General features: G+C 38.9%; 1 protein-coding gene across 1 annotated transcript in view; it reads right to left on the reverse strand.

Moving 5' to 3' along the window:
• Positions 1-24,438, reverse strand: part of CAP2 (cyclase associated actin cytoskeleton regulatory protein 2) — a 69,505-nt gene continuing 45,067 nt past the window's right edge. Inside the window, exons 5-13 of the mRNA XM_065831769.2 lie at positions 23,215-23,358; positions 22,899-22,984; positions 21,094-21,199; positions 8,597-8,780; positions 7,574-7,749; positions 6,220-6,343; positions 5,913-5,995; positions 3,128-3,268; positions 1-1,569 (exon numbers count right to left, since the gene is read on the reverse strand). Coding sequence (XP_065687841.1) covers positions 1,486-1,569; positions 3,128-3,268; positions 5,913-5,995; positions 6,220-6,343; positions 7,574-7,749; positions 8,597-8,780; positions 21,094-21,199; positions 22,899-22,984; positions 23,215-23,358 — 1,128 coding nt within the window. The 3' untranslated portion in view covers positions 1-1,485. The remainder of the gene's footprint in view (positions 1,570-3,127; positions 3,269-5,912; positions 5,996-6,219; positions 6,344-7,573; positions 7,750-8,596; positions 8,781-21,093; positions 21,200-22,898; positions 22,985-23,214; positions 23,359-24,438) is intronic.

Genomic DNA, 24,438 nt, shown 5'->3' on the forward strand with positions numbered 1-24,438 from the left:
TTTGTATTTAAACAAGTACTTTTTCCTTTTTATTTCATAGGAATTTTACTGTTGAAAAAATGGTATGTATTAAAGCAAACACATTGTACACAAAGATTAAAGATCAGATAGCAAAACCTTACGAATGAGCGTTACTGGTTGTATTGTACAGGGTTTACAATCAAAGAGATACTTAAAAACCCTCAAGAATGAATGTACTTCAAGGTAAATTAGGCACAAAGTTTAGCTTGAATAATAACTAGCTCTGCAAGCATCTCACTGTGATTTCACTGTTACAAAGTATTACAAATGATCAAAAACATAAAGTGACTTTTAAAATTTTTAAAATTTTATTCGTACTATGTGTTGAAATAGTACAAATGTATACAACACTATACCTTTGTTAAAAAAGCATGTACAATAAGGACTATAAAGTAGAATCAAAGGGCTAAACAGGAAATTACCCCTTTATCTGGGCTCAGAATTAGTATGACATAAATCTATGGCTTTGCTTTGTGGACATATTTCAAATTGACTAAGTCCTACAAATGCGGGGAAGAAAGAGGGAGATATTTTTGATGAATATGAAGTACAATAGCAATATTTGAGGAACATTCTTAAAAAGGAAACTAGCTGGTATCTGACATACGTGCCTTTCTCCTTTTCTGAATAGGATGCAAGATACAATGTGAAATTTTAAAGAATGAGAGATTGTCTCACAACAAAAAGAAAAAAGGAAAAAATAAATCCAAGGAGCAAAAAACCTGCAAGTGATTTGCTGCAAGGTTTTTAGGTGAGGCTTCAGCTTAGAAAGAATTACTAATTTGCAATGAATGAGAGGGCAACAGCAAATCTGTGGACCATAATAAAATCTTACCTCACAGAAAATCTAGGGATCTTCTAAACATACATATTAGAAAAATGTTTGATTAAAATATCAGATTTTTTTTTTAAATCTTCCATTAGTGAAATGTATTGCTGGAAGTTGTCCTTTTTTGCTTGTTTAAAACCAAACCCACTATGATTGCCACAGAACTGCAAGGAAACGTATGCTTTCTAGGAGTACATTTTTACTGCATTGTACAGGAATTGCTTAATAGGTAAAAATAAAGTCTTGATGCTGTTTTTGATTAGCAGAAATGTAAAAAGGAATGCACTGAAGCAAGATGATAACAAAGTGTATCATGCAGTATTTTGGCTTAATGTATATAGTATTTCAAACCAATGATGTGACTGGAGGGTGGGGGTTTTAATCCATTACATTCACATGATATCATTTAGAATTAAAATTGTACGTGAAAGCAAACTGTGTGGAAATGTGAAAAATACTGGGATGCCTAACAAAAGCGTGCCAGATGTGTTATTGTTTCTAGCATGCAGAGCTAATGCTTGAAGGCCTGTCACAGCAGTACGAACTACCACTGCTCCTAGTTCTGTACATTACTGCTTTGTTTGTGCTGGCTGTGGTCTGGTCACGGTCAGCAAGTGCTGTATGGCGTTGGGAAGTTAACCCACAATTTCTGCAGGTTCAGTGACCAACTTAGATCCATCCCATGCTGTCTTGAACTGTTCAGGAACCGGAAATTCTTTCTGGTAAGAAACAAAAGCAGCAATGACAGTTAAATAAACAGGGGATAACTAATGAAAACTGGTTGAATACTATTAGTGCTACATGACTGAGAAAGCATTGATAGCTCAGACATACCAGGATTAGAGAGAAGCCTTCTTCATTACCCTAGGAAGCTATTTTACAATGCCACACAGGAAAAAGCCTTATTACTACACAGTTTCAAATAGCCTTGGTATGTTACTACTTTGCAATAATCCCTCTCACACCATTATTTGGAACAACTGAGAAAATAAGCCTCATGTCAGAAGAGACTTTGGATTCCATCAGTGTCTGGGTTGGAAGACAGTAGAAAGGATTTAGATGTGGAGATTTAGCAAGGAGACTAATTTTAAAGGATAAAAGTGATATTATAATATGGAGGGGAAAAAAAAAAAAAACAACACACAACTATCATTTTCAGTGTGATACACTTAAAAAGACTCCGCATCCCTTGTGAGGTACACAAAATGAAGCAGGACATCAAAGAGAGTCTCATTCCATTCTGTGTATTTGGTGAAAGGATGGGAGATGTCATTGTCTCTTTCTCTGCTCCCAATAAACAAAAAAAAACTGTGAAGAGAAGGGTTTATTTGTTCAGACTGCAAAATGGTGTTTTGATAGCCAGTAATTTCAGATGATACAGTGCTTTGGGGCAAGACTGATTAAAAGGACCTTTTTCAAATTAAAAAAAAGAAAGAAATATGGACCCACTGAAAATCATTCCCTTTTTAGTTATCTGAAGCTAGGCATCCATCAGTCCCTTTTGGAAACGTGGAGTGTGAGCATTCTCTTGTTACATATTTTCTTTTATAAAGCCTAAACCTCTTTCCCATACAAAATTCCAGCCCAAAAGATCTACAAGAAATATAAGTTCTATCAGTGGCCACGCAGTGCAATTTCAACACTGCTCTGTTGAGGAAACTATTAGGAGAATGTTTTGCCTGCATAGTCCCTTGTTAGTGTGTGAAGTGACAGAGCATGACTACCAGGAATGCTGTTGGATACGGTATGAAAATCTTACTAGAACAGAAAAGGAGGCAGGAAAACGCATGTGCTTAAGGACATGGCTTTTAAGGATATATGTGGAAAATACTACAGATTCTACCCATGTACCAAAGGTTTAGAAAAAAACAAGTATATTATGCTGTATTATTACATCTGTAGTAGTATTACATTTATCTTCGTTTTAGCATCATCATCAGCAGGCTTGAGTGCTCTTGTGTGAAGTGAATTTCTTTGGAGATTATTTTAGATATCAAAAAAGAAAATTAAATGGACAGGAGATTAAGCCATTATCTATCAAAATGGAAAGAAATAATGTCATGTCTGATCTTCGAAGTTACTTTGTGCCCCAGAAAATAACAAGTTCTTCCTGCACTGATAGCTGACATATTGGTACATAGAAATTCAATTGTTTTGGATCATTTTTTGAGACATAATATATGTAGTATGTTAGTTTATTTCCTAGTAGTTTAAGTGCTACTAGCTACCAAACTAGTGGGGAAGGGGAAGGAAAGCTGTAAAAAATATCTCACTCACATAATCACCATCTTGGGGGATGAGAATGTTCATCTCAGATGACTTGGCGCTCACAATCTCACAATCTAATGATTCCTCACTGAGGTAGATATGGCAGCCTTCTGTTTTGTTAATAGAAATGGTTGGCACTTTCCCCATCACCTGCAAAATAAAATCTACTTAATATTAAATCTTAAAATGCACACAAAGATACTGCTAATAAAATCCTTCTTGCCTGCCAGGTCTAATTTTGGCCACCAACATCTGATCTGTATGTAAGCTGCCTGCATGATGCTCATATTTGAGATAAAGCTAACCACTTGTTGGACCGTGTGAAAATTTGTAGTGGTGGTAACAAAGATCTATACACAACAGCAAACTTATACAGCAAGCTTTTATACAGTTTGCTAAAAGTGCACCCCTGATTCTAATTTCAGTGACTCTTTTGTGCTGGTATTTAGATGGTGTTCACCTTGTTCATCAGTGAGAACTGGTTGAGAAATCAAACATGTCAACTTCAACCCAGTAGGGGCAAGTGAAAGATTCCAGCATATAGTAGTACTCAACAAGTGATTTGTAATAAGTTCTGAAGACTTCAAAGCTCTTCCACGTTTTATGGCATTCAATAGGAAAGGGTTTTTATCCCCTTCAGGCAAGCTACAGTTCCAAAAGAGTACTGAGATCAATTTAATTAAATCTCTAAAGGTATTTCTTATGTCACTTCAAAAACAAGCACAAGAGCATCTTGAGGGGAGAAGGGTAATCTTCTCTTGTTTATAATTCCACAGATTAAAATATTTTTTCATGGCTATCTGGCTGACTTGCTAGTTGCCAGTAAAAATTCCTCCTTCTCCTGCCCTCTAGCACGGACAGCAATATACTCTGGACAATGCATGAAAAGGGTAGGGGTTATTCTGAGCCATAAAAGAGTAACAGCATGTGATACATATCTACATGTTAATGAAAGAATGTCTCCCATCATTCAAGTTAAGAATGTATTTTCAGCTTCAGTTCCTTAAATGTGACAGCAAAGAATAAGTGTATCTGTCCTCTTGGATCCCACCCTGATCCTGTAATCTGATCAATATAGTGATCAATGGATCTTAAACTGATCTTTCTTTTCTTCAGTGAGTTCTCATGCCATAGAGAGCAAAAGGAGGGTTTGTTTAATAAATTTTGCAAACATCTGGCAAAAAAAAAACCAACAAACACCGTCAGGAAGGAAAGCCAAGCAATATGGCACTCAAGTAACTATTTATAGCAACATCTCTAGGATGAATTTACTGAAGTTTGTTGCATTAACATACAATGTATTGGCAAATTATAAGATCAGGTCTTCAAAATAAAAATTGAGGTGCTCAGCATTTGGCATACTCAAAGCCTGTGGAAGCTGCCTGATTCAAGCAGCGTATAGCATATAGTCACACTCTACCATTTTTAAGTGGAGCTCCACCCTGCTCCGTGGCATAGAAGCCTTATGCAATATTCATAGAACCTGCTTCATCAAAAGAATTTTGATTCTTAGAAAATATAATCCCCCTTTATTTGAGTATTAACAAGCTGTGGTTTCGTTATTCATTACATCTGAATTCCTCAGCTTTCATGAATAGTTGTAGAGGTAATGATAAAAATCATGTAGTTATTTAAAAAAACCCACTCAAATAAATGCCTAGGATCTTTTTCTTTAACTAACTGCCTCTGTAGTGATCATGCTCGCTACATTCAGAAAATGATGCACAGCTGGTAGCAATGCCAGTTGCTTGCATGAGGTTCAAAATACAAAAAAAATCTTGCTATTGTTCCCTGTGGTGGTTGTGACCAACATTTCTGAAGCATGGTGCAGGGTTGTCTACATTTAATGACATACCACAGGCACAGTCTTTTAAGCAAAAGACCTCACTTTCCTTGAATACTGGCAGCTTGATATAATTTGATTAACATTTAATTTCTTTTTTACTTAAAATAATACATACTAAAGTCCTTTCCGGAGACTAGGCAGTGGATGCTCGATACAACCCTGTACAACAGCATGTATAGTTCTACCTCTTTGGAATGGGATGAGCGAAGTGCTGTAAATGTCAGGCAGAATGTCTATATTTTGAATGGGGCAAGCGTCCCCAGCAGGGAGGGCAATATATGGACTTAAAATATGTATATTTTATTTTAAAGAGAACCACAAGGAAAGTGATCTCTGATGAAGGTTTGCTTACTAGTTATCAAAGACAAAATCAGTAGAGGCTCAAAGCCCATTTGTTGGCAAGTGATTACATGACTTACTCATGTAATGTGTCATGTCACTGGCAGGAGAGATTTGAGAGATCCCATTGCCTGCTTTCACTTTATGTCTAGGACTAGTTGTCCTTTGACAGTCTCTTGGAACATTTCCATTGAGAGAATACGAAAAAAAGAAAGAACCATCTTCTGAGCTTAGAAATCAATTAGCTAACTGCCAGAATTTGTTCCATAAGCACCGCTGAACTTTCAAGTGCCAGCAGCTGTGTACCATGAAAGCAAGAACATTAGGGCCAGAAGTAATAGTTTTTACAGCATATAGGTGTCTCAGCTTCACTGGAACCAGGAGGACTGAGCTAAGTGAGGTTTGTTCAGTGATACTCAGAAGTTTTCATAGGCATTTTCTAAATACATCAGCAGAATTCAGTGCTTGTAAAGATATATATGGATGCATCAATCTCTTATTTTTGTTGTGCTCCTGTGAGTTTTTACAATCTCTTGTAGCTACACATCAGCCTTTTCCCTACTTTTTCTCCATTCTGTTTCTGTCTTTGTTTTTCAAATAGATGTTTACCTGAATCTGAATATCCCTGGAATTGATCACTTCCACGATTCCCACAACGTTGTCAAACACAAGGCCAAACTTTTTACAGTTGTCTAAAATAAAAGCAATCATAAGTAAGCAAGGTGAGATAAAAGCAAATATATGCACACCTGCTACATTAACTAAGAAAATTCCCAGTCTTGCACTGCGTAGCTGAGTGGCTATACTCACATGATCAATCCATTAAAGTGAATAGAACGATTCAGATGCATTATTAATCACATAAATCAGTTTTTTCAAGACTGGGATTAAAAGCTCAGCTGAGCTATTCACTCACCAATAGTAATTGAATTGATTTTTCCTTTAATCTGAAGTGTAGATTTGTTACATTTAAAAATGTAGGCCACTTGCTTGAGTTCGGTGTTGTTAATGACCAGGTCATTCTTATCTTCTTGATATTCCTGTTTCAAAAGCAAGTTTATTTAATTGGTTGTCTTTAACTAGCTAATAGTCAGACAGAGTTTAGTACAGCTTATCCTCGAGTCATTGTATCTTCAGTTACAACAGAGCAATATCCTTCCTGTGGCTTAAAAATTTAATCTGCTTGGTGATCAGACATTTCACCTAATTCACCCTTAGGTAACACTTGTATATTTTAGAGCTGCAGAACTAAAGAACTTAGCATAGACCATGACAAAACCCATTGATTTTGTAGCAAGGACATTATGCTCACAACAATTTAAAAATGCACTCACAAAACTGTTGCTTGGCACCCATCCAATTTAAACTGGCACCTTGAAGAACAGAGCAAGTTTTTGTTCCCCCTGATGTCATATAATGGTCTATACAGTGTGTTATGATCTGGTGCATTACCATATACAATAAGGAGTAACAGAGGAAGAAATTTCCATTCATTATGAAGCATGAAGGGACATTTACACTCCATGAATGTCAAGGAAAGACTAGGGTTTCACAAGGAAAGCTCCAGGTGCTGTAACCCGAAGGCAACATAACACAGGCAAATGGTGACTGCACCTTCTGCAAACTCAACTCCACAGTAACGACTGTGTATATAACCTTCTGCATGACCAAACCACATATTGATTCTTCCCTCTTTTAACCAACACAGTCACGTGGATTTTCACTCATAGATTCTGTGGTATGTGCCTACATAAATTAACTCCCAAACTTGAAACAAATCTATCTTTTCCATCTGTAGATTGAGCAAAAGGAAAACACTGCTCTACTTTTAAAGCATGGGAGACATGCTTGCGTGGTGATGAAAAATAAATTTATAATTCTATTGGTTAACAACGCCAGAGCAAGTGCTCTGTGATAACACTGTTCTCTTTCACATGAATGGCCTGCAAGAAGGAATTTTAATTGGAGTCCTCCACTGGACTTGTTTCTGGGGGATTGTCTAATTTTGCAAGGAATTTACATGCTCGTTCTGACATTCTCCAGTTCAGAAGAATCAGTATGATTCTCAGAGACAAATGAATTAACTTCAGATGCTACAGAACAGTAAAAACTAAACTGCAGCAAGGCAGAGCAATGCAAGAACCAGCCTGTTTTACTTGCAGCTGTGATTTGTTGCACCCTGGTCATGGACAGCGTTTTTGCAAGATGTTCAGTGCTCAACCTGGTTTGCAATATGTCGGGTGCAGTTCCGAGGTGTGACTGGAACTCACCACTCTCCACTTCTTTCCCTCTAGCTCCAAGACAGGGGTGTGGCTCTGCTGCGGGGAATTCTTGGGAGAGGTGGGGCTCGGAGTATGGCTTTTTGTCGGAGAACGAACAGGGGGACACTGGGCACGCAGGCTGGGGTTCTTGTGAGTCTTCTGGTCATCAGAAACATGGCGAAGCCCTAAAAAAAAAAGACATTTATGAGAGAATCTGTTTTTCAGTCTTAAGGGTGTTCATATTTAAGCAGGAAAGGTTCAACTGTGTGAAATTATTCTGTGAATTATTTACATTTTTTATTTCCTCAAGGTGAGCTTGGGTAACAACCTAAAGTGTAACTGCCTACACATTTTCAGCAGCTCATAAAAAACCTCTTTTGCTGTGGATGGACTATCTTAGTAACTTTAATAGGAAATGCTGCAATGTCTTCTGTCACTCTCTGTCTGTAGCGAGCTCTGAGAGCTTCTTATATATTTCCATCCATAGAAATGATATTATTTTTCTAATTTATGATGATATTTGACCTTCCCCACAGCACTAAAGGTAGATATATCAATCACATGTATTTAAACTCAGAACCATCCATAATCACAACTGTCCAGTATTAATACAAAAAACTTTATTACTGCATTCCACACTGAGCTGTAACCCATACTTTTTCACCTAATGTAACACATTTTGACACAGGTTGGTACACTGAATGTGAATCAGAAAGGGGGACAAATTTTTATTGCAATTGCAACTTAAGAGGTTCACCAGCCACTTGGGACTGAAGATGTCCAGCTTGGCTGCCTTAAAGTTAAGATGATACCTCTAAATAAAGTGTGAATTTCGAGTGTGCTCAACATATTTGGGTGCTGTTGCTTCTAAAGGCAGTTTTGTTATGTAGTCACATCCATCAGACTTAGTGCAAGCCTCAAAAATATCTGAGCTGCTTAACCATAACTTAAAAATGCAGTGGAAGTTGGGTTAATACACATAGCACATGTAGTTTGACTCGTGGGCCAAAATTTGATATCTTTTCTCCTGACCTTTGGTAATTGCCTCTCCCTGGTTAAGCTGTGCAAACAGGGCTGAGCGAGCTGCAGTTCCTTCATCCTTTACGGTTTCTGTATCAAAGATGGGGGGAGGTCCAGGTGGTGGCGGCGGCGGTGGGGAGAGGCATGACCCGCTCGTTAGAACAGATCGCATAGACATGGGTGATGCAACAGGACCCTGTTTGAGGTAGATGGAAATTATTTTACATATGGTATTTCAAGGAACATTGTATTATGATAACTGTTATTTATTATAATCCTTGAATGCTGGGCCCTTGAGTGGCTCCGGGCAGCCGCAGCATCAGAAGAATTTCTGGCACCGTAATCAAATGTAATGCTATGAATCTTTCCCTGCATCAAAGCAGGCAAGGCTGGAAAGACTGGCAGTCCACATCACAGCCTTACTGCAGAACTACTCCACTTTAAACAGATCTCTTAAATGCCTGTCAAGACTGATGTTAAAAATCTTTAATAGTAGTGATTCCATAATTTATTCCAGCATTTACTTAAACGAAACGGGAAATGTCTCATTTTTTTCAGATACCAAATTCAGTTTGCCATAGATCACTGTGCATTCAGAAACATACGGAAAATGTTTTGATTTAACATAAATAACTGGAAGAGTCACAAACTATCAGTTACAGATATGCAACATGCTAAATTGTATGCAAGATGTAAAATGCTATTCTTCAGACTGTTCAAGTAATATGCAAAGATTCAAATACAGCAGAATGTAAAACTATGGTGATTCAAGTTTGTTATTTATGAAATTCAGTATTTGATTTTTTAGTTCAATTTCTTGAATTCTTTCCTTTTTTTTCAATTGCAGGAGATCCCACATAAAAGTTATGAGTGAGGTGGGCCTTGCTAAAGTAAGTAATCCAATCTTTCTTTCAGTTTGCATAAGCAAAAGTACATGTTTTGTTCTGAAATATAACGTACATAGAATATTATTAAACAGGCAGAAAATACTACTAATGATATAATTAAAATTTTATTCATCCTAATAATAGATACTAGATAGAATCTGAGAACCTGAGAGTGACTTTTTCTGTCTTACCACTGCGTGTCACTCTGATCCCACCTCTGTGCAGCAGAGCTGAGACTGTTGTGAAAAATTAGATAGGTTCTAATTACTTTAGCTAGCTATACAGACGACATTGTGCATTGCACCAGCACGTAGTTATTAGCTGAGCAGATACAGTGGGAAAATGACAGGGACTTACAGAATCACAGCTCTTCTAATTGGCTCCCTTTGTTAAGAGATACAGGTTGTTAAAAGTGCATCCTTGGTAATCAATACTGGAAATAGATATGGCTTAGCTGGACTCAGAGGATATTTTAAGCCATTTATGATGCCACTCCTTTCTGCTGCTTTCCACTAAATTGAAACAGCAAAGTATCCATCTGGTTCATGTGTCTCACATGAGTGAACACTGTAGCTATTTTTTAAAAAGTAAACTTGTTCTGGCCTGTAATCCCAAACTGATAACGGGAAAAGGGCTTAGGTGCACATGCTCTTTTTTTTTCACTCTTCAGACATGCTATTTTTTTTAAAAAAGAAAAAAAAAAAGAGCTGCCACATTTGAGTAAGCAACTGCAGTCAAACCTCTTAGTGATGATGACCCTAATTAAGGTAGCATGAAAAGGGAATAATATTAGTTAACCTCTTAATGTATACCCTGCATTGGCACATGCGTCTTCAGCATCTAAGTACTGCTGTATTTGAAGGAGCTGTTAATGGAATATATTTAGTGATGAGTACATAGCAGGATTCTTTGTCACATTAGTGACATTAAAACTGCATTGCACAAAAATGACTGTTCAATCCTTGGTACTTGGGTGAGTAATGAAACTGATATAGTGCTACAGTTTGACTGTTTCTGAAAAGATGAGCTCTCTTCTATGCTATTAAATATTTTTGATCAAATGTAAACAAATGAGAAGAATCCCTTTTTGCAATTGGTTCACATTTATTGTCAAGATACACCAGCACTGGCGTGGACTGCTTTTAGAGACATTTTGTTGTTGCATGGATTCATTTAACTCAGAGTGTTTCTGCTTACATACTTAGTACTTATAGGTTATTGTTTTAGGCTGAGGATGACTTCTTCACTGTGCCCTCAATTTACAATGCCTGTCTTCCAGCCTCTGCTAATGCCAGTAATGTTACCTGCAGCAGAGTTAGCGCAATTGTGAATTATTATAATTCAAAAAATGAATGTAAGTGGATTTAGTGGCACAATCAGTTGATGCTGCTTGAGGTGCAATAGAGATCTTCCCTATCTGTTGCCTGCAACCATAGCAACTGAATCCACTATGTCCGGGTTATCCAGAACTATGAACTTTGCATTTTCATGGCTTTTCAAAATACTCAGACACCCAGAAATGGCACTCACTGTTCACAGTCCAGTGTGGACATGCAGATATGAATTATGTAAGCTTTATGGAAATGGATGAATAGTAGTAGTGGTAGTAGTTAATAACTTGTAGTCTGAGATAAAAATCTGATTTCCCAAATTCCAGATTGGCATCTGATTTCCCAAACATACCTTATTGCTTCCACCTGCATAAATAGAGTGCTGTGATTTTCCAGAAACTTGTGTGTGTAAGACTCATATGCTCATTTGGAATTGACACCAATTAAATTCTGCAAGGGCTGCAAAAATGCATTAGAGAAAAAAAGATGTAGAAGTTATCTGGGTGTTCTGCATACAACACAGAGTGGTGGATCACTCTGCCAGTCTCTTTACTTAAAATGTCGAGCTGAAGGCCATCACAGATCATGCAGGAGACTCTAGGCTGAAATGATGCTGCCAAGTACTGCATCAGAGACAGTTTCCAAAATAGCAACAGAAGTATGGGAATATCTGTGTAACAGAGGTGGAAGTAAAACTCAGAGGGATTTATCTGTGGAAGTGGATGATGGATGATGTCTCTCCCAGAACTCTGAAAGAACTGTCTTGTGAAAGTATCTTTCCCTTCTTGGGCAGTACTGATGAAAAGACAAGTCTAGTCAGAAATCCCAACCCGAGGAGTGAAGACATTCTAGTCCTTTGAGTGGGTTTCAAGAGTGGGGAATAAAAATTTATCCTTTGCACTCATGTTGCCCATCTGCCTCCTCTTTTCTTTAGAAGCCTGGTCCCTCCATCAAAGTCAGTTGCTATTTCCACTGAGCTCAAAAGATTCTGAGTTAGATCTAATTAAGAACACAGGAGCTGTCACAAAGTCTTGGAAGACAATTGGACTTCAGTCACCCTTCCCACTTTTCCTCTTAATTTTGTGCAGTCACAGAAATATGAGACGGACTGAAACTTTGTTGATGACTTTTCTCCTGCATGACAAATTCTTGTCTAGTTTATGATCTGAGTTACAGCTACACAGGCTAACATATATTGTATAATGATATTTTCAATTGTGTCTGAACATCTATGGCTATCCTGGAAACTGCAAACAATTTAAATCATAAATCAGGCCAGGCAAAATTGAAGGACAAATCAAAGGGGAAAAGGTCACTAAAGTACAGGGAGGGATTAACTGCTCCACTGTAGGTCTACCATCTTATGACATGGACACATCCAGTAGGACAATCCCCCGTGAAAACAGAACAGCATGGAAAAGACAGACAAGTCTCACTGAGAAGGAGGCATACAGAGACTTGCTGTAAAGAGGGGTTCAGTCTTACTCTCGCTTTTGTCTTCTTTGCCATTTTGATTTACCTGACAAATAAAACAAACATTCAAGTGCAACAAAATTATTTGTGTAAAGAGTGACTATGGGTAACAAGGGGACAGAAAGCACAAAAACAAAGGGGAAACGCAGAAAACACGCACTTCTTGCATTCCAGGAAGATGAGACCTGTGTTGCACTGAAACATCTAGACAGAAAGGGCAGTTTTAAAATCAGCCTAGTGAAGTGTTCCAGGAACTTTCTTTTTGATTATTTTTGACCTTTATTAATACATTGACCTCCAAGTTCCCAATCTAAGTCACTGGCAATTGGTTTGCTTTCCTTAGTCCCTTCCAAGATCACTTAAGCCCTCAGGCTCTAGACTATTTCTGAACCAAACTATTAAACTGTTCTGGTATCTGACAATGCTTGTGTATAGTCCTATCCAATTTCAACTAAAGTGCCCTTCACGAAGTCACTTCATTTCTGTTCTGTATAGGGTGGTGTTTGTGAGAGCTGCTGGGAATAAAATAGCATGTTATATGCCTGCAAAAGTTCATCTATCCTAAAGCAGCAGGTGTTTACCAGCTTTGCTGTTTGCAAACAACTCTTAAGATTAACTTCAAGCAGATGTTAACAACAGTGTATCTTTACACAAGGAGTACTATGAGCCATTTGGACTAGCAAAGGCGGTTATTTGCAAGCCGCCTTTCTTCCTCTTTTATTTCAGCTGTTTGCCTTGGTAACAGCTGCTGTTCTGAGTGCTGTGGTGTCTAAAGACATCACGTCAAGTTCCATTGAGAGCCGACTCCTCCTATTAACGTGTTGCTGTGGTCATTTTCTTATTGTTTGCAAATACACCTCTTGTAAGAATTGTTATGGGAACAGACGATAGCTTCAACCTTACTTTGTGAGAATCTAATACAAAATGAAGCCATTAACTTTTAACCTGCTAGCTTTGTATCATAGTGAATTTGATGTGCTTTAAACCTTGTTTCTGGAGCATTCTGAAATGGGGGAAAACGTAATTCTCTGAGTGATGTCCTATCAAGAACAGGAGATGCATGCACTGAGGCCATGTAGTTACAACTCTGTAGGGGATGGAACATGCCAGAAATTTCCTCCCAGGGAAAAAAATTGTCTTCAACTTCCAACTAAACCATGCTCTGAATGGGGTGACAGGAATGGGTCAGGGTTTGCTCCTTGCTGGAATAGCCCAGAGCCATCTGCAGAGCAGCCCAAGGGCCTCTCACTGACGTGGCTCAGCAGCTTCCTTTAGTGACAGTATTTGAGGCTGGGTCTGATAAACGTGTATTATCACTGGGCAAGGGTTTGCAGGACTGCAATACAGCCTGAAAGTATGTTGTATTTCTACTTTATCTTGTAGAACTGGCAGAAGGGTGAGGTACTTTTCTTTTTCTCTTTGTTGACTACCTAGCTGGTTCACTGGAAAAATGAAATGACTGTTTCTATTGAGGCAGCTGGCTGGTTAAAATTCATCTCTGTTGAATCTCATTTAATTCCCTTGAAATTACAGTAGATACAAATGAAGCACTGTGCTTCTGAGAAGCTGGGACTTGTCACAGCACTTTTCTCCTAAAGGCTTCCCCTGGATCACAGGGCAACAGCCAGTCTCGTTAGAGAAATAAAACGCTGTTCATGCATAAGGCAAGTGCTCTGGATGCCATACTGTCAGTACTTTTGGTGCCCCTATGCAGCTTGACATGTCTTTAGGTTAAACCCAGCTACTGAGAGACATTACGAATTTCTTATTATGTCTTAGCACAGATGTTACTATTTCCTGAGCCATTCTTGCTGAACAATTCCCTGGGTTAGCCTCCCATGTCACCGTTGCTATATTTGTAGTATTGTAGCAGCAAGGAGCCCTCGTCAGAGGCTCGTAGCTTTGGGGATACGAGGGGATTATGTGGCAGGCCCTGTATGAACACCCGGGGTGTTCCTCTGTGTTGATCCAGCTTCAGGTCCACGCAGCACAGCATGGAAACTGTGGGGAACAAAGTTCTTATGGTGGGAACCTGCTGTGGAGCATTTGAATGGAGACAAATTTCTAGAAGCTGCAATGGTTGTTTTTACTCAGGACAAACGTATTATAAACATCTGTAGAATGCGTATAAAAAAATTATATATGCATGTGTATAATAGTACCTATTTTATTAGTCATTCATATTAAGAGGTATCTATATGCAGCTGAGACAACAGGTGGCTTAGGCAGAGGCATAAAATCCCTTCCTTGATTTACTGAAAAGCCTTCTTTTCATGGCAGCAGATAAAGAGGAAACCTAATGGGGACTATGTTCTTCTCAAAAAAAGAGATATCTCTGTTTTCTTCCCCTCCCCCTTTATAGTAATCCTAGTTTCACATCTAAAATGATTTCAGCATTCTGTATTGTTCTTTCCATACATATGCACAGCCAAAGACAAGAATCATGAAGCTCAAAATATCATGTATCAGTCTCTGAGAACAGGTGGACTGTGACTTAGGGGTGCAGAGCTCTTGTTTAGATGTTTTTTTTTTTTTGTGTAGAAGTAGCTTAGCACAACAGTTCTATTACCTACTGTATTTAAGCCACCTGTCTGCAAGGGGTCCTGCTGCCCTGAGATCCACAATTTGCTAGATGGAACAGCTGACTGACAGGGCGTGTAATCTTTGTGAGTGAAAACACAAAACAGCAAAAACCAGGCCAGCCTCTTTTCTTGCTACCAGGTCTCAGCAGAATTGTTTTAGCTGTTGAGTGTTCAAAGTTTGAAGCCCCTTTTGATACACTCCTGCTGTTTATCACCTGTTCAGAATTTAAAATGGTGCTTACATCTTCACAGTTACCCAGCCAGAAATGTTTTACACAGCAAAGGTCTTCTAAATAATTTGAGAGCTGTATGCTAACATAATTGTCAACAAGTAATATGCTCCCACAAGCACATGAAACTATCTTTTACTTATATAAACATTCAGTTAAAAAAAAAATCAATCCCTTTTACAGGGTAGTAAAGTTTTAGTAGATGTGCCCTTTCCTTTTCTCTCCATTTTACATAGTTTCAATTTTCCTTTCCCTTTTCCACTGGAACCATGTTGCATTATGTTACAGGTCAGGTTGCGTTTGACAGCTGTTGTGAAACAAGCCTCCCCGGGTTCTCCCTTAAACTGTCTGAATGGTGTTTGGTGACTGATGTTAAAAGGACACTGCTGATACTCAGTAAAGACAAATATTGTCAGCCTTTGTCGGAATAAGGGAGTGAAACTGCTTTCTTTCGAAGGGACATGGATGTAATTGAGGCAGTGTCCACCAAAGAAGCAACTATTGTAGAGTTGCCAGGATGGCCAGTTTTTAAATCGACAGTGTACCAAAAACTGAGCATTGCCTGTTCTCTGAGGAAGAAACAGTAGAGATTAAAGGATGCCATATTTTTTTTTTTTTAAAAAAAAAAGTATAAGGAAATAGAGAAAGGGAAGGGAAGAGAAAGGAATAGAAAGAGACAGAAAAGGAGAGGAAAGGCTGTGGCTGAGACAAATTCAGCACTCTGAAAATGTCTATGTCTCATCCAAGCATTTAAATCAGTATATCTGTGCTGCCCTTCCTTCTACCTGAATGAGGCCTCTGGGATGGAAGTTGCAGCTGGAATTTGGCACTACAGTCTTGACCTTTAGCGTCAGTGAAGTGGCTCTGCCGATGACTGCTTGATAAATGGGTCAAACTAGACACAGCACAGAAGAGACACTGGAAGGATAACAGGAAGCTTTTGCCTGAAGAAGTTTGTGTTTTGCAGCTTGTTCACCTCAATAGGTCGAGACTCAATATATTAGAGGAAAATGTTTTGATAGTACAGGAGAGTAGCAGGGCCATTTTATAAGAAAATGTCTGGAGGTTATTATTTTAGGCAAGAATGAAATCACACAGAATTACAGAATCTTAGGGATTGGAAAGGACCTCGAAAGATCATCCAGTCCAATCCCCCTGCCGGAGCAGGAACACCTAGATGAGGTTACACAGGAAGGTGTCCAGGCGGGTTTTGAATGTCTCCAGAGTAGGAGACTCCACAACCTCCCTGGGCAACCTGTTCCAGTGTTCCGTCACCCTCACTCAGAAGAAGTTTCTTCTCAAATTTAAATGGAACCTCCTGTGTTCCAGTTTGTACCCATTACCCCTTGTCCTACTGTTGGTTGTCACTGAGAAGAGCCTGGCTCCATCCTCATGACACTCACCCTTTACATATTTATAAACATTAATGAGGAATGATGTCACTTCTCAGTCTCCTCCAAGCTAAAGAGACCCAGCTTGCTCAGCCAATGGCCAAAGTCTGCACTGAGACTAGTATAACTACACTCAATCAGGCTAATGTAGGAATTACAATGGTTCTTGGTGTGGAGCCTGTGGAGAATTCCGACTTTTAAAGTCTAATGAGTTGTAAGCATTTTTTAAGACGGTATTTCAGGGAAAAAAGACTTGAATATACTGTATTGGGTTCAATAGGAACAGGATATAAATAAATCTCAACTGCTTGTAAAGATGCAGACTACCGTTTAAGAATTTGTTTTAATTTGTAAAGGGAGGAGGAACGTTCATCACTTGAATGAAATTCTGTATTAGAAGCTAAACACTATAATGAAATTCACTGCTAGTTTGTAAATATTTCCTGTTTGTAAGTAATCCTGCTGGCAAAAATTGTCCTAAATGACTATTGTATACAAAGAACAAAAACTTAGCTACAGATCCACCTGCAGCTGAGAGAAACACTCAAGAGAATTATCCTTTAGTAAGATTTGTTTCTTAACACTTATTTGATGTACAGGAAACTACAGCAATCTCTCATTATTACTGGTTGTCTTCTTGCTGCAAAGTTAACCTGTAGAAATAGGAGCACAAGTTTCACTTCCCCCAGCTTACTCATGCGGTCCTTGTAGCAAACAAACTTTTATTAGACGTTCTTGTGAACTTACATTACAGCTGTTCATTTCTTTGCACCACCAAAAAAAAAAAGAAGTTGAACGAAAGAGCCATACTTCAATACTTGCTGCTTATCAGTAAGAACTGAAGACAAGACATAGGTTACTGTTCCAGCTGTAGATTTCACCTTGAAGTCAGAAAGTGTGCAAAAATAACAGTTGCTGCATGAGTAAAATGCTACACTGGGCATTTAAAACATTTTGTTATAATAATGGCTTTTGCATAAGACTCACTGACACCTGAGAATGTCATATCTGGTAGAGGATTAAAACTTGCAAATCTCCCTGAGGCTGGTAATTGCTGTTGTTCCTGTTGGCTAAATGGAGATGTAGTGAGTGTCACGAGGATGGAGCCAGGCTCTTCTCGGTGACAACCAATGATAGGACAAGGGGCAATGGGTACAAACTGGAACACAAAAGGTTCCACTTAAATTTGAGAAGAAACTTCTTCTGAGTGAGGGTGACAGAGCACTGGAACAGGCTGCCCAGGGAGGTTGTGGAGTCTCCTTCTCTGGAGGCATTCAAGACCCGCCTGGACACCTTCCTGTGCGACCTCATCTAGGTATTCCTGCTCCGGCAGGGGGATTGGACTGGATTATCTTTCGAGGTCCCTTCCAATCCCTCACATTCTGTGATTCTGTGTGTGATTCTGTGAGTGTAGAGAACTGCTACTCACCACGCAGTACGTGAGTGGCAGAAGAAGGCTCACACTTTACATACAAAATAATGAACTACAGAATTACACTTTAAAGGAAATACTGTAGATCCATCTGACTTCCACTGACAAGCATATTTTCTCTAACATAGCCACAATAATTTAATGAAAATGAATACTTTAGTTCATGGTGGAAATACAGAGTGGAACATTTTACTCGCTGGGACAAAACTGCTCACAAACGTACGTACTTTAAATAGTTTTCTTTTGTGAGCACAGTACCAACAAATATCCTAACCCTGTCCACCATGTCTTGAAACGCCTGTGATTTACATAGGGTCCAGTTTGTACCACTGCTCCACATGGGTAGCAGAATAGGCTCAGATATGCAAAGGTCTCAAAGTCCTTAACTCCACTGATTTCTTGGCTTTCTCCTCATACAGTCCCATGCATTTCAATAGGATACCCTTAAGGAGTGAAATATTGTCACACTCTTGGCAGAACCAGAGCCAAAGTGAATAAAGAGAGAACTGTCTCAGATCCAAAAGACTGTAAGCATCTGTTTTTATCACAAATTTATTGTAAAGCTGATAGAGGTAACCGTTATTGTCAGAGCCAACTGCTTAGCCATTATTTCAACCTTTTGCACCTGTTTCAGTATCTGTCTTATAATTTATTAAGACATTTCTTTCTCTTTCCTGAAAAGTGCCTGCCTGTGTGCTCACTGCCAGAGCCAGGAAGGCTTTATGCACCAGTGATCTGTTCCAAGGTTGGCTGCAGCTGCCCTGGGCAGCTTGATGGAAGGGTACAGGGGGAGCTGGAAATGGCACAACTTTGTGATACTGCCAGGGAGCACAGCCAGAAATGTGCACACTGTGATATACAGAGCCTATAGGTAAAGGGGCCAACTGCCCACTAAAAAATCCTGTCCCTTCCTTTTGGGAAACGCAAGCATAGTCTGATCTAAGCTAATGCTCTTGGGGTTTTATTGCAGCTCCAGCTATGAGAACCCAGCTCTGACAGGAGCAATAGTTAATGTTCTCCCTGACTCTTCAGTCTCTTCAGAAATATCCAAATAGGTTACTTAATAGCTTTTTATATAAAGCTTCAAGCATTGCTTTGTTGACTTCTGCAGATTTGAAGGGTAAATGATCAGTATAATCCACTTCTAAATCTGTATTTATACAGGCCAAAAACTTCCTTTCATTCTCTCTCCCTCTGTAATAAAATAGCAATTCTGCATCAACATCTCCCTTTAATAAACGTGCCACTTTCTTAATGTCTTCCCAAACTACTGCTTTTTTCCTTTTATGCATGTAAGTAGAAGCTGCTGTATGCAATGATTAACAACTGTGTCTGGAATATATCTACAGCTTTTACATATATCATATGTCTGTCTAGGCCCTGATTCTGCAGACCTTTATGCTTAACTTCACACAGCATGAATTTGTGGCGTTCTCACTTAAAAATGTATAAAAGAAATGAAATTATCGCTTGAGTAACTCATTGCTTTCTTGAATGTTTGTTACCAAGCTTTGTAGAAATATTTAAACAACGTGTAAACAACAAGCTATTTAAACAACCTGCTAACTTACTGGATTCCAATTTCCTTACACTCACATAAAGTAAAACTTTAAAAAATTATACATCCTTAAAAATGTGTTTGGAATTTATTTTTTCTGACATACATTACATGAACGATAACTTAAATAAGCCATACTTCCCAGACAACTTTCAGATCTGAGTGATATCCAAAGTGAGGGAAATCAATCCTTCAGATGCAGTAATGGGCTCATCACTCATGATGGAATGAGCACTGTTGGCTGGAAACTATACTTAATATGAATATGTTGCTGAGCACAAGATAAAATCTCTTACATGGTTATCACCTCCATACAGGGGGAGAGAAAGTAATTTTTTCTGGTACCACAGAATCACAGAATGCTTTCGGTTGGAAGCAAACTTTAAAGATCATCTAGTTCCACCCCCCTGCCATGGGCAGGGATACCTTCCACTAGGCCAGGTTGCTCGAAGCCCTGTCCAACCTGGCCTTGAACACTTCCAGGGATGGGGCATCCACAACTTCTCTGGGCAACCTGTTCCTGTGTCTCACCACCCTAATCATAAACATTTCTTCCTTATATTCGCTACCGTCTTTCAGTTTAAAACTGTTACCCTTTGTCCTGTCAGTACAGGCCCTGGTTAAGTCTGTCTTTGGTTTGGTTTGGGTATTAGATTATCCAGTAGCCTGCATCAGTCCTCTGAATAGTCATTCAGTTTTGAAAAAAATATTAATATTTGCCTATACAGAAGAAATTATAAACTTGGTGTGAAAGACTGCATGTGCAAGCATGTGAGTGTACTGTTAGGTTTAGGAGATGATAACAGCTGGCTGATTATATTTTTAATATACTCCAGCGATTCTCCTAACCTGATAATAAACATAAGCACATTATTAGAATAATAGAGAACATTGCATCAATGTAGACAGTGGACATAAACTCTTCTATCCAACAGAAGATGAATACTTCGTGTTTATACCTCTCTTTAGAGAACCATATTCATAGCCATCATTTTTCTATGCATTTCAGATGTAACACACAGAAGATGTTTATGTAAATACATATGGAGAGAGCACACATAGTTAGGCATACAGTTATATTTACTTTCTATATATATGTATTTCAGAAATTATTTCTGTATGTATAAAATAGCATTTTTATAAAGATAGATATCTATGAAGTAATAAGCTGGTACGTATCCCTTGAGTGTCTTTTTCCTGTTATGAAATATCCCCCTTTGTTCAGATTCTTTCCACCACTCTTCTCCTTTCCCTTTCATGTTCCCTCTGTTTTCCTTTAGTCTGACCTGTCCTTCAAATTTTGGGGGTTTGTTTTTGTTCCTACCTCCTACTGTAGCAGACCTGCAGAATTGCGTCTGCCTCCCCTCACCATCTGCAGCTGAGGCTTATGGCTATAACCATCCCACGTAATTCTTCCCTTTTCCTCCAAACCTTTATCACAATGGCCTGGCACATCTTTTCCACCTGTCTTTCAAACTTTTGTTGGCTTGGTTGGGAAGTCCATAGACCTTGACTTCTGTTCCTGGTCTAGATATTTATTTCTACCTGAGCTAATGACCTGCATTAAAAGACAAACTGGTTACTGGCATTTTATGGTTCTTCACAAAGAAGGAAAGAGTACTTACAGTTTTACTCCAGGTGAGACCTGTGGTGTGATGCTCTTTGATATAAGCTTGAAGCTCAGACCAGATGTTCAGATATGACTTCACCCAATCAACATGGCGTGTGTCACTGCAAAAACAGACACATTATTTATATGTGTGAATGTACTTAAAACCAGAAAGCATTGCTACTCTTGCTTAAAGCGGGTAAACCCCAATGTCTGCCTTAAAGCCACAGACAAATCAAGTTAGCAGGCCGGCAGCCAGCCCAGTGCCAAAAATCCTGAGGTGTACTACACTGGAAAGCTTTTAGTTCCTGCCAGAGGACAAACAAGGGCAGAGTGCTTCCTGCTGCAAGGGTCAGTTGTCACCCTGTTCAGGCTCAAAGCCAACTGAAGAAGCACTGAAGGGATATAGAGTTGTGCAGCCATTACCCAGGCTCAGTTTCAGGGTGCTGAATTTTAGGAAATTAAATATCTGTGGGTTCTGTAAGATGTTCTAGCTTCCAAGTTCATATGTAGCCAGGGTAATACTGGATCATGTTACAGTCATCAGACTAAAATATTTATACATCAAGAATTTTTGAAGTACAAGTCACAAGTTGACTCTGGAATCATTGTTTGGAAGGCTTAGTCTTTCAATGGGACAGTAAGTGAAAGCAAGAAATATGTAGAGAGAGAGAGAGCAACTACTTGTCAGATGGAGTCCTTAATTATGAAGGATTATTACTGAACAGTGATGGCTATGGACTGGATGCTTACAAGGATTCAAGTGTCTACCTCCTGCTTTTTTACTTTGGAGCCTGATGCTTAATACTGCTGAGGATCTGGATCAACAGGTTTAATCCACAGCCTACTGAAGTCAAGAGAGAGCCTTCCATTACTTTGGAAGACATTGTGATCTGATTCAGTGAAAAACAGGAAAAGAATTCCGTATCAGAGGAAGAACGAAATACCTAAATAACGGCTGTGTAAGACATTTTCTTCTCCAGAATAAGTAATAAAGCTATATTGTAAAAATCTTCAGTTACCCCAGTAAGTACTACCTTCAGTAAGCAAACTGAGGCTTCAGGAATAATACGTAATATATATAACACAAAATATTATAGATAGTATATAATATATATTTATACATATGCAATAAATATAAATATATACAAATGGTTTATATAAAGTTTTCCTTACTAAAGAGGAAAAACTCGATAGCAAATACAGTTCTTTGCCAAAATCTGGCTTCCAGAAGTACCAAATCAACAGGATTTATACATCACTTTTAAAAGAGGGTATAGGAAGGACCTGTATTTTTTTCTTTTTCTCTGTCAGCTCACAGATCTCATTAATGGACCTTTTTTTTTCTTAATTCCTTGTGCTCTTTAAGAACAATGCAGTGGTACAGGAAAAAATCAATCTGGGAGCTACAGAATTATATGCTCAGTTATATACAGCTACCACCCAAATGCAAATTTCTAAGAGCGAGAACAGCAACAGTATGAGTGCACAAGTGAGACGAGGACACGGAGCAGCTAGCTGGCCACATGCTGATACATAAATATGCATTTGCATATAAGCTTATGATTCTGGAATGCCAAAAAATGAAATGTAATCCTAAAATTTGCAGAGAGTTAAAAACCAGCGCCACCAGGGCTGCTGCCACTGTCACTGCAACATGCTCCAGGTCAAAGATGAGGAGGGGAAAATATACCACTGCAAGCAGATTTTACCAAATGCTTTTGAGTTTACAAAATGCTTTCTGTGATGGCATTGTGAACCCTGTTGGTGTGGGTAATGTACTGTTCTCTGGCTAGTAGATACTGGGGCTTGGCAACATACCTGTTCTTGTAGTCCTTTAATACCCTGTTAGTATAAAAGGTGGCAGCATCATTCATCTCCTTGACATAAGGGCCTGGTTTAGGAGACTAGGACCGTCAACCCATGGTAGCAGGAAACAACAGAAGGAAAAAGGAAGTAAAACATTAGTCAGACACCTTCCCCGATGTATTAGGGATAATAAGAAACACCTTTTTGGGTGTAGTAGACTGAAGAACTAGGCAGATGACACTGCAGAGTTCTACAAGATTTTGTAGTATTCTAGGCCACGCCATCCAGAACACATGTACAGCCCTCCCAGCCACTCTGTGTCACTCACCACCGCTATCCACCCAAGGGCAGGGATGCTTTCGCTGACAGCTGAGAGGTGGTTGAACATTTTACTTCCTCTGTTCCTCTCTCTGAAGTTCTGGATTTCCTGAATTTTCTCTGATATTGGCTTGAGAAGCATAGCCACCTCATTCTGAAAAAAAAAAAAAAAAGGATGCTGCTGTGATAAAGGGTGGTCCAAAACTACCTGTGGTTTAACATTGCCCTCCCTGCCCATTGATGTAACAGTTGGAAAGAAAGGTCAGCATATTCTCTACATTAAAGTAACAATTTAATTATCCTCCTCTGGCTGCAGCAGCAAAATTCACAGACATTAAGGATTATTAATGTGTTGCAGCAAAAACTGTTAGCACTGGCAGCATTTTCACATGCTGCTCAGGTTAAGAACCATAAAAACCCCATAGTTCAGAGTCTGCAGAATGTTTGTATTTTTCATCTGACATCCCTGGAACATTTTGAGAGTCTTTATAACGGCTTGAGTTTTTCAAGTTATTAACCAAGTTGTTCTTTCTATAAGAAACACAAACTGCTTGTTAGGTTAGTGGTCTCTTATCATCTGGCAACAAGACCGAGCAAGTAAGGCAATATCAATTTTAGCTTTCCCTGTTGGTAAGTTTTAATGTTTTAATTTCCTTCGGCTGCAAATAATGTGGGATGATTTCATGGGAAACATACTGCCTGCAAGCCGTGGTTTGGGGAAATTCTCCTGTGTTAATCAGAAACGAATGGTATCCAGGGGAATGACTGTTGAGCGGAAGGAATAGTGTCTGAGTGAAAAGCAGAATGAATGTAGAAGCTATCCAAGCTCTTTCCTGTGCAAAGTGAATGCTATTCACACTGGTCCAGTGTCTCGGAAAAACTAATTGGGAGTACTAACTTACTGGGAAAGATTCTTCCACTCAGAAAGAGCACACTGAAGGCGTCAATAGTTACAAGTAAAACAACTGTTGAGGACTGATGCTGTCATGACACACAGAAGACGATGTGTGCATACGTCCTGCTTGATCTCTGTCATCTGCAAGATATTTCTGTTCACCCGTCCACAAGACCTCAGCTTTAGAGAATTTTATGTCACCTTAAAATAAGCATGTCTGCTATGGATGATCATAGGTCAGAGGACACTCCAAAAACATGACAAAAAAGTGGATCTGCATTTTTAAAAGAATTTTGATCCAACTGTGGAGCCTTGGTATTTTAGTGGTAATGTAATTTT

The sequence above is a fragment of the Patagioenas fasciata genome, chromosome 2 (assembly GCF_037038585.1).
Source record: "Patagioenas fasciata isolate bPatFas1 chromosome 2, bPatFas1.hap1, whole genome shotgun sequence".
Lineage (NCBI taxonomy): Eukaryota > Metazoa > Chordata > Aves > Columbiformes > Columbidae > Patagioenas > Patagioenas fasciata.